General features: G+C 44.0%; 1 protein-coding gene across 2 annotated transcripts in view; it reads right to left on the reverse strand.

The window, feature by feature from the left end:
- The window catches only part of HEG1 (heart development protein with EGF like domains 1), an 82964-nt gene extending 71673 nt beyond the window's left edge, over window positions 1–11291 (reverse strand). Inside the window, exon 1 of one of the 2 annotated variants that reach the window (XM_056536935.1) lies at window positions 9969–11291. In XM_056536935.1, the coding sequence (XP_056392910.1) occupies window positions 9969–11142 (1174 nt within the window). In that variant the 5' untranslated portion in view covers window positions 11143–11291. Of the gene's footprint in view, window positions 1–149; window positions 201–9968 lie in introns of those variants that run through there. The other variant, XM_056536936.1, reaches the window with a different exon arrangement.
- Between the last annotated feature and the right edge of the window lie 442 nt (window positions 11292–11733).

An 11733-nucleotide genomic window follows, 5' to 3' on the forward strand; every position in this document is an offset into this window, starting at 1 on the left:
TCACAGGTTATAGGGTCATTGTTCTATTACCGGTATTGCGGAACAATAGCGCCACTTTGTACAAATAATTAATCATCCACAACGACAGATTTGGAAACCAATGAGAACTTGTCAACTCCTCGGGGGACCTGAATACGTGACAAGATCACCTCATGGGATCATCTCTGGGGCTACAGATAAGGGGCCCCACTACTCCCATTATTCCCATTGGGGGGAGATTTATCAAAACCTGCGCAAAGGAAAAGTTGCCCAGTTGCCCATAGCAACCAATCAGATTTCTTCTTTCATTTTGCAGAGACCTTGTTAAAAATGAAAGAAACGATCTGATTGGTTGCTATGGGCAACTGGGCAACTTTTCCTCTGGACAGATTTTGATAAATCTCCCCCATTATCCCTGGCACTACAGGTTTGTAGCCCCCCACTCCTCCTGCCCCCATCCTTTGGACTACAGGTATGTTGCCCACTACCCCCCCTGGAATTACAGGTATTCGGCCCCATCTCTTCGTTTTATACCCCTGTTACCCCCTATCCAGTAGAGCAGTGGTCTCCAACCTGCGGACCTCCAGATGTTGCAAAACTACAATTCCCAGCATGCCAGGACAGCCAACGGCTGTCCGGGCATGCTGGGAGTTGTAGTTTTGAAACATCTGGAGGTCCGCAGGTTGAAGACTGTAGTAGAGTACAGATATGTGGCCCTACTCCCCCCCCCCCCCCCCTAATGTTTATGGGTCAGGGGGTCTCTCTTTGTCCTTTATTCTGTCCTTTATTCTCAAGGTTCCTCATTTACAATATAAACAATGAGAGGGAATGGCAGGAAACATGGGCCCCGGGCCCCCAATAGTCCCCAGTATTGTAGGTTGTGTACAGGATTTTACCTTCTGGACCCCACAGGGGAGATCGATCAAACCTTGTGCAGACGATCAATGGGGCTGTCGTCCATAGCAACCAATCAAATCCCAGCTTTCATTTCTCAGAGGCCTGGAATTGAATTGGTTGCTATGGGCAACTGCTCCCTTTGTGTATGATGGATCCTGTATAATCCTTACAGCAGAATACAGGAGCAGAGAAGTTGTACTGTGCAGAGGACACAGGGGGAGCACTACAGATAGATATGATGGATCCTGTATAATCTTTACAGCCAGAATACAGGAGCAGAGAAGTTGTACTGTGCAGAGGACACGGGGGGGGGGGGGCACTACAGATAGATATGATGGATCCTGTATAATCCTTACAGTAGAATACAGGAGCAGAGAAGTTGTACTGTGCAGAGGACACAGGGGGAGCACTACAGATAGATATGATGGATCCTGTATAATCCTTACAGTAGAATACAGGAGCAGAGAAGTTGTACTGTGCAGAGGACACAGGGGGAGCACTACAGATAGATATGATGGATCCTGTATAATCCTTACAGCAGAATACAGGAGCAGAGAAGTTGTACTGTGCAGAGGACCCAGGGGAAGCACTAGAGATAGATATGATGGATCCTGTATAATCCTTACAGCAGAATACAGGAGCAGAGAAGTTGTACTGTGCAGAGGACACACAGGGGGAGCACTACAGATAGATATGAGGGATCCTGTATAATCCTTACAGCAGAATACAGGAGCAGAGAAGTTGTACTGTGCAGAGGACACAGGGGGAGCACTACAGATAGATATGAGGGATCCTGTATAATCCTTACAGCAGAATACAGGAGCAGAGAAGTTGTACTGTGCAGAGGACACACAGGGGTAGCACTACAGATAGATATGATGGATCCTGTATAATCCTTACAGCAGAATACAGGAGCAGAGAAGTTGTACTGTGCAGAGGACACAGGGGGAGCACTACAGATAGATATGATGGATCCTGTATAATCCTTACAGCAGAATACAGGAGCAGAGAAGTTGTACTGTGCAGAGGACACACAGGGGGGGCACTACAGATAGATATGAGGGATCCTGTATAATCCTTACAGCAGAATACAGGAGCAGAGAAGTTGTACTGTGCAGAGGACACAGGGGGGGGCACTACAGATAGATATGATGGATCCTGTATAATTCTTACAGCAGAATACAGGAGCAGAGAAGTTGTACTGTGCAGAGGACACACAGGGGGAGCACTACAGATAGATATGATGGATCCTGTATAATCCTTACAGCAGAATACAGGAGCAGAGAAGTTGTACTGTGCAGAGAACACAGGGGGGGCACTACAGATAGATATGATGGATCCTGTATAATCCTTACAGCAGAATACAGGAGCAGAGAAGTTGTACTGTGCAGAGGACACACAGGGGGAGCACTACAGATAGATATGATGGATCCTTTATAATCCTTACAGCAGAATACAGGAGCAGAGAAGTTGTACTGTGCAGAGGACACAGGGGGAGCACTACAGATAGATATGATGGATCCTGTATAATCCTTACAGCAGAATACAGGAGCAGAGAAGTTGTACTGTGCAGAGGACACATGGGGAGCACTACAGATAGATATGATGGATCCTGTATAATCCTTACAGTAGAATACAGGAGCAGAGAAGTTGTACTGTGCAGAGGACACAGGGGGAGCACTACAGATAGATATGATGGATCCTTTATAATCCTTACAGCAGAATACAGGAGCAGAGAAGTTGTACTGTGCAGAGGACACAGGGGGGGGGGGGCACTACAGATAGATATGATGGATCCTGTATAATCCTTACAGTAGAATACAGGAGCAGAGAAGTTGTACTGTGCAGAGGACACAGGGGGAGCACTACAGATAGATATGATGGATCCTGTATAATCCTTACAGCAGAATACAGGAGCAGAGAAGTTGTACTGTGCAGAGGACACAGGGGGAGCACTACAGATAGATATGATGGATCCTGTATAATCCTTACAGCAGAATACAGGAGCAGAGAAGTTGTACTGTGCAGAGGACACAGGGGAAGTGATTTACCCCGACACAGACCTCAGCAGATCTTCATTACTGGAGGATGATGACACTGGTGATTACATCACTATTCATACATGGGAAGCATTGATGACATCACCACACTCTATGTATGACTTGTGACATCACTATTCTCCATGTATGAATGATATTACAGTTGTCCAAGTGTGAATGGCATCACTACTATCCATGTATAAACCATGACTGCTCACAGAATGATATCACCTGTATGAATGATGACATCACTTACAGAGAGGATGCAGCAAGTAGTGATGTCATCAATAATAAGAGTTATTCATGTGAGTAGAGATGTCATTTTGCATACACAGTAGTGATGTCATCATAGATACAGAGGTTTCATTCATTCCTTTTTATGAATGATAACAGGAGTGAGAGAAGTGATGTCATCATTGATACAATAAGAGAAGTGATGTCATCATTCATACAATGAGAGAAGTGATGTCATCATTCATACAATAAGAGAAGTGATGTCATCATTCATACAATGAGAGAAGTGATGTCATCATTCATACAATAAGAGAAGTGATGTCATCATTCATACAATGAGAGAAGTGATGTCATCATTCATACAATGAGAGAAGTGAAGTCATCATTCATACAATGAGAGAAGTGAAGTCATCATTCATACAATGAGAGAAGTGATGTCATCATTCATACAATGAGAGAAGTGATGTCATCATTCATACAATGAGAGAAGTGATGTCATCATTCATACAATGAGAGAAGTGATGTCATCATTCATACAATAAGAGAAGTGATGTAATCATTCATACAATAATAGAAGTGATGTCATCATTCATACAATGAGAGAAGTGATGTCATCATTCATACAATAAGAGAAGTGATGTCATCATTCATACAATGAGAGAAGTGATGTCATCATTGATACAATAAGAGAAGTGATGTCATCATTCATACAATAAGAGAAGTGATGTCATCATTCATACAATGAGAGAAGTGATGTCATCATTGATACAATGAGAGAAGTGATGTCATCATTCATACAATGAGAGAAGTGATGTCATCATTCATACAATGAGAGAAGTGATGTCATCATTGATACAATAAGAGAAGTGATGTCATCATTCATACAATAAGAGAAGGGATGTCATCATTCATACAATGAGAGAAGTGATGTCATCATTGATACAATGAGAGAAGTGATGTCATCATTCATACAATGAGAGAAGTGATGTCATCATTCATACAATAAGAGAAGTGATGTCATCATTCATACAATGAGAGAAGTGATGTCATCATTCATACAATAAGAGAAGTGATGTCATCATTCATACAATGAGAGAAGTGATGTCATCATTCATACAATGAGAGAAGTGAAGTCATCATTCATACAATGAGAGAAGTGAAGTCATCATTCATACAATGAGAGAAGTGATGTCATCATTCATACAATGAGAGAAGTGATGTCATCATTCATACAATGAGAGAAGTGATGTCATCATTCATACAATGAGAGAAGTGATGTCATCATTCATACAATAAGAGAAGTGATGTAATCATTCATACAATAATAGAAGTGATGTCATCATTCATACAATGAGAGAAGTGATGTCATCATTCATACAATAAGAGAAGTGATGTCATCATTCATACAATGAGAGAAGTGATGTCATCATTGATACAATAAGAGAAGTGATGTCATCATTCATACAATAAGAGAAGTGATGTCATCATTCATACAATGAGAGAAGTGATGTCATCATTGATACAATGAGAGAAGTGATGTCATCATTCATACAATGAGAGAAGTGATGTCATCATTCATACAATGAGAGAAGTGATGTCATCATTGATACAATAAGAGAAGTGATGTCATCATTCATACAATAAGAGAAGGGATGTCATCATTCATACAATGAGAGAAGTGATGTCATCATTGATACAATGAGAGAAGTGATGTCATCATTCATACAATGAGAGAAGTGATGTCATCATTCATACAATGAGAGAAGTGAAGTCATCATTCATACAATGAGAGAAGTGATGTCATCATTCATACAATGAGAGAAGTGATGTCATCATTCATACAATAAGAGAAGTGATGTCATCATTCATACAATGAGAGAAGTGATGTCATCATTCATACAATAAGAGAAGTGATGTCATCATTCATACAATAAGAGAAGTGATGTCATCATTCATACAATGAGAGAAGTGATGTCATCATTCATACAATGAGAGAAGTGATGTCATCATTCATACAATGAGAGAAGTGATGTCATCATTCATACACTGAGAGAAGTGATGTCATCATTCATACAATGAGAGAAGTGATGTCATCATTCATACAATGAGAGAAGTGATGTCATCATTCATACAATGAGAGAAGTGATGTCATCATTCATACAATGAGAGAAGTGATGTCATCATTGATACAATGAGAGAAGTGATGTCATCATTGATACAATGAGAGAAGTGATGTCATCATTCATACAATAAGAGAAGTGATGTCATCATTGATACAATGAGAGAAGTGATGTCATCATTGATACAATGAGAGAAGTGATGTCATCATTCATACAATGAGAGAAGTGATGTCATCATTCATACAATGAGAGAAGTGATGTCATCATTCATACAATGAGAGAAGTGATGTCATCATTCATACAATGAGAGAAGTGATGTCATCATTCATACAATGAGAGAAGTGATGTCATCATTCATACACTGAGAGAAGTGATGTCATCATTCATACAATGAGAGAAGTGATGTCATCATTCATACAATGAGAGAAGTGATGTCATCATTCATACAATGAGAGAAGTGATGTCATCATTCATACAATGAGAGAAGTGATGTCATCATTCATACAATAAGAGAAGTGATGTAATCATTCATACAATAAGAGAAGTGATGTCATCATTCATACAATGAGAGAAGTGATGTCATCATTCATACAATAAGAGAAGTGATGTCATCATTCATACAATGAGAGAAGTGATGTCATCATTGATACAATGAGAGAAGTGATGTCATCATTCATACAATGAGAGAAGTGATGTCATCATTGATAGAATGAGAGAAGTGATGTCATCATTCATACAATAAGAGAAGTGATGTCATCATTGATACAATGAGAGAAGTGATGTCATCATTGATACAATGAGAGAAGTGATGTCATCATTCATACAATAAGAGAAGTGATGTCATCATTGATACAATGAGAGAAGTGATGTCATCATTCATACAATAAGAGAAGTGATGTCATCATTGATACAATGAGAGAAGTGATGTCATCATTGATACAATGAGAGAAGTGATGTCATCATTCATACAATAAGAGAAGTGATGTCATCATTGATACAATGAGAGAAGTGATGTCATCATTCATACAATAAGAGAAGTGATGTCATCATTGATACAATGAGAGAAGTGATGTCATCATTGATACAATAAGAGAAGTGATGTCATCATTCATACAATAAGAGAAGTGATGTCATCATTCATACAATAAGAGAAGTGATGTCATAATTGATACAATGAGAGAAGTGATGTCATCATTCATACAATGAGAGAAGTGATGTCATCATTGATACAATGAGAGTAGTGATGTCATCATTCATACACAGGGATAAATTAAATCTCTGTTCTCTATGCCAGTGTTTTCCCACACACTATGACTCTAGTTGTTGCAAAACTACAACTCCCAGCATGCCCCCCGCGCAGTTTCCTAATTATTGTTACTCCGCATCCCGTCCACCTTGTCTGTCCCTGGAGCTTTTTTGCACTACAACCGGGGCCCCGGGTACAGACGAGACCAGGGGCCACAACTCCCAAGAGACTATGCGGGCACTTTGAATGGTTTTTGCGCAGCTTTTTTGGCAGATTTTGGCTGATGGCGTTTCGTTGGTAATTTCTTGTATTTTTGCAAGGGGCGTGGCTTAGTGTGCGCAATCAGATCTGTTGTATTTATGGCGCATGATGTGTAAAGTTCACTCATGCGAGTTCTTTTCCTCCGTTTACGATCTATTAAAAATCTGCGCCATTTATTATGTTGCTTGTGCAATTTCTCAAACTAGACACAGACAGAAAAACCTGCGCAAATGAAAAGAAAAAGGGGGGGGGGAAATGGATTTAACATTTGTGTGAAAATTTGCACAGTTTTTTTTTTGGCGGGCTCCTGTGTCTCATTTGAGAAATTGCGCAACATACTAAATTGTACGGATTTTTAAAAATGGGGAAAACACGCAGCAATGAACATCCCACATCCTGCGGCATAAAAGAAACGCATCTATTTATGCATGATAAGCCACGCCCCCTGCGTAACTATAAAAATAATGAAGAAAGTGCAAAAGAGAGAGGGCAAACAAACAATGGCGCAAATACAAATATGAATAGGGGCAAAGACATTCAAGCTGGAAAATCACTCGTAACGCGATAAAAATTGTGTAAATATAATGATAAATGTTCCGTATATTGTTATATATTATCAACCCCTGATCTCCTCCTACAGCCCAAATAATGACCATTGTATGTGATAGGAGATTAGATTGTGAGCTCCTGGGGTCAGGGATGATGGGAGTGATACATTGTATGTGATAGGAGATTAGATTGTGAGCTCCTGGGGTCAGGGATGATGGGAGTGATACATTGTATGATAGGAGATTAGATTGTGAGCTCCTGGGGTCAGGGATGATAGGAGTGATACAATGTATGATAGGAGATTAGATTGTGAGCTCCTGGGGTCAGGGATGATGGGAGTGATACATTGTATGATAGGAGATTAGATTGTGAGCTCCTGGGGTCAGGGATGATGGGAGTGATACATTGTATGATAGGAGATTAGATTGTGAGCTCCTGGGGTCAGGGATGATGGGAGTGATACATTGTATGATAGGAGATTAGATTGTGAGCTCCTGGGGTCAGGGATGATGGGAGTGATACATTGTATGATAGGAGATTAGATTGTGATCTCCTGGGGTCAGGGATGATGGGAGTGATACATTGTATGATAGGAGATTAGATTGTGAGCTCCTGGGGTCAGGGATGATGGGAGTGATACATTGTATGATAGGAGAATAGATTGTGGGCTCCTGGGGTCAGGGATGATAGGAGTGATACATTGTATGATAGGAGATTAGATTGTGAGCTCCTGGGGTCAGGGATGATGGGAGTGATACATTGTATGATAGGAGATTAGATTGTGAGCTCCTGGGGTCAGGGATGATGGGAGTGATACATTGTATGATAGGAGATTAGATTGTGAGCTCCTGGGGTCAGGGATGATGGGAGTGATACATTGTATGTGATAGGAGATTAGATTGTGAGCTCCTGGGGTCAGGGATGATGGGAGTGATACATTGTATGTGATAGGAGATTAGATTGTGAGCTCCTGGGGTCAGGGATGATGGGAGTGATACATTGTATGATAGGAGATTAGATTGTGAGCTCCTGGGGTCAGGGATGATGGGAGTGATACATTGTATGATAGGAGATTAGATTGTCAGCTCCTGGGGTCAGGGATGATGGGAGTGATACATTGTATGTGATAGGAGATTAGATTGTGGGCTCCTGGGGTCAGGGATGATGGGAGTGATACATTGTATGTGATAGGAGATTAGATTGTGAGCTCCTGGGGTGAGGGATGATGGGAGTGATACATTGTATGCGATAGGAGATTAGATTGTGATCTCCTGGGGTCAGGGATGATGGGAGTGATACATTGTATGTGATAGGAGATTAGATTGTGAGCTCCTGGGGTCAGGGATGATGGGAGTGATACATTGTATGATAGGAGATTAGATTCTGAGCTCCTGGGGTCAGGGATGATGGGAGTGATACATTGTATGATAGGAGATTAGATTGTGAGCTCCTGGGGTCAGGGATGATGGGAGTGATACATTGTATGTGATAGGAGATTAGATTGTGAGCTCCTGGGGTCAGGGATGATGGGAGTGATACATTGTATGTGATAGATTAGATTGTGAGCTCCTGGGGTCAGGGATGATGGGAGTGATACATTGTATGTGATAGGAGATTAGATTGTGAGCTCCTGGGGTCAGGGATGATGGGAGTGATACATTGTATGATAGGAGATAAGATTGTGAGCTCCCGGGGTCAGGGATGATGGGAGTGATACATTGTATGATAGGAGATTAGATTGTGAGCTCCTGGGGTCAGGGATGATGGGAGTGATACATTGTATGATAGGAGATTAGATTGTGAGCTCCTGGGGTCAGGGATGATGGGAGTGATACATTGTATGTGATAGGAGATTAGATTGTGAGCTCCTGGGGTCAGGGATGATGGGAGTGATACATTGTATGATAGGAGATTAGATTGTGAGCTTCTGGGGTCAGGGATGATGGGAGTGATACATTGTATGTGATAGGAGATTAGATTGTGAGCTCCTGGGGTCAGGGATGATGGGAGTGATACATTGTATGTGATAGGAGATTAGATTGTGAGCTCCTGGGGTCAGGGATGATGGGAGTGATACATTGTATGATAGGAGATTAGATTGTGAGCTCCTGGGGTCAGGGATGATGGGAGTGATATATTGTATGTGATAGGAGATTAGATTGTGAGCTCCTGGGGTCAGGGATGATGGGAGTGATACATTGTATGTGATAGGAGATTAGATTGTGAGCTCCTGGGGTCAGGGATGATGGGAGTGATACATTGTATGATGGGAGAATAGATTGTCAGCTCCTGGGGTCAGGGATGATGGGAGTGATACATTGTATGTGATAGGAGATTAGATTGTCAGCTCCTGGGGTCAGGGATGATGGGAGTGATACATTGTATAGATTATTATGGGATATACACAGCATGAAGTTTTTCAGCAGTTTGCTCTACAGCAGTTCTCTCCCCACATCAATCTTGGTCCCCCATATCCCTGTCCCCCGTTGTCCTTCCTTGGGCACTTTTGGTCAGCACTAACCACTATATACCAGTGACATCCCACAGGACTGGGGGGCGCCATTGTCACCTATATAGGGCATCAGCGTATGGCGCAGTATAGGAGTGTATGTGAGGGTCCCGCAGTATTCGGGCAGCACCCACCTGAACTCGTCTGACCCATATCCTTCTGCATCCAGTCCGGATCTGACCGATAATGCAAGTCAGGTCCCAGGTGACGTTCTGTTTGACCCGGTTCTAAATGTGTCTGGTTCTTTACTGTATCAGGACTGGGTGATGGACTGTCGGTTCTGTTGTCCTCTGATGAAGGGTCGGACCGACTGTTGGGTCCTGGTGGAGGGTTCAGGTCGGTTCTGGTGTTTTCTGCTGCAGAGTCACTCTTGGTTCTGTAGAGTATAGACGAAGAGTCAGTTCTGTTGGGTTCGGATGATGGTTCAGTCCCAGTTCTGTTTGGTTCTGATGGGGGGTCAGTCCCAGCTCTACTAAGTTCTGATAAGGGGTCAGTCCCAGCTCTGATGGGTTCTGAGAAAGAGTAAGTTCCAGTTCTGTTAAGTTCTGATGAGGGGTGGGTTTCAGTTCTGGTGGGCTCTAATGGGGGACTGGTTCTGAGTTCTGATGAGGAGTCAGTCCCAGTTCTGGTGGGTTCTGATAGTGGGTCCTTTCCATTTCTAGTGGGTTCTATTGGGGACTTGGTTGCAGATCTGTTGTTTTCTGATGATGAGTCAGTCCCAGTTCTGATGGGTTCTGATGGTGAGTCAGTCCTAGTTCTATTGGGCTCTAATTGGGGGTTGGTCTCAGTTCTGATGGGTTCTGATGGTGAGTCGGTCCCAGTTCTATTGGATTCTAATGGGGGGTTGGTCCCAGTTCTGATGGGTTCTGATGGAGGTTTGGTCCCAGGTCTGGTGGGTTCTGATATTAGGTCAGTTCCAGCTCTGGAGGGTTCCAATGGGGACTTGGTCGCAGATCTCTTGGGTTCCCATGAGGAATCAGACCCGATTCTGTTGGGATCCGTCTGGGTTCGGAGAGGGTCTCCTAAATTATTCTTTTTGGGATCTTTAGGAAAAAGTTCAGCAGATCGGATGCGATCATATCCCATGATTAACCCTTCCCTCCCTGCAGAAGCATCCTCGGCGGGGCTCCGGGCTGGGGGGCTGCTCTCCGCTGCGGGTCCCCATGGTCGGGTCGGTGTGTCCGGGCGGCTCATGTACGGGTGTCCGGGCGTCCTGGACCATTCACTGTCCGGAGCAGCGGAGGAGCAGCGGGCGGTGCCCAGGAGCAGCACAGCCCGGATCAGCAGCCGGGGGCCGGGGAGCATCATGCAGGAGCAGCCGGAGAGGACGCGGAGCTCCCCGGAGCGGCTCACAAGCCTGGGGCAGCCGAGGAGAGCAGCATGGAGCGGGCACTGAGAGCAGACTGACCGGGGAGGGAGGAGAGACAGACGGGGGGAGAGAGAGCCGCCCACCGGGGACAGAGCCGCCCCCGACACTGACATCTATAGGGGACACCGAGGGGACAGAGCCGCCCCCGACACTGACATCTATAGGGGACACCGAGGGGACAGAGCCGACACTGACATCTATAGGGGACACCGAGGGGACAGAGCCGCCCCCGACACTGACATCTATAGGGGACACCGAGGGGACAGAGCCGCCCCCGACACTGACATCTATAGGGGACACCGAGGGGACAGAGCCGCCCCGACACTGACATCTATAGGGGACACCGAGGGGACAGAGCCGCCCCCGACACTGACATCTACAGGGGACACCGAGGGGACAGAGCCGACACTGACATCTATAGGGGACACCGAGGGGACAGAGCCGCCCCCGACACTGACATCTATAGGGGACACCGAGGGGACAGAGCCGCCCCCGACACTGACATCTACAGGGGACACCGAGGGGACAGA

The sequence above is a fragment of the Hyla sarda genome, chromosome 8 (assembly GCF_029499605.1).
Source record: "Hyla sarda isolate aHylSar1 chromosome 8, aHylSar1.hap1, whole genome shotgun sequence".
NCBI classification, from domain to species: domain Eukaryota; kingdom Metazoa; phylum Chordata; class Amphibia; order Anura; family Hylidae; genus Hyla; species Hyla sarda.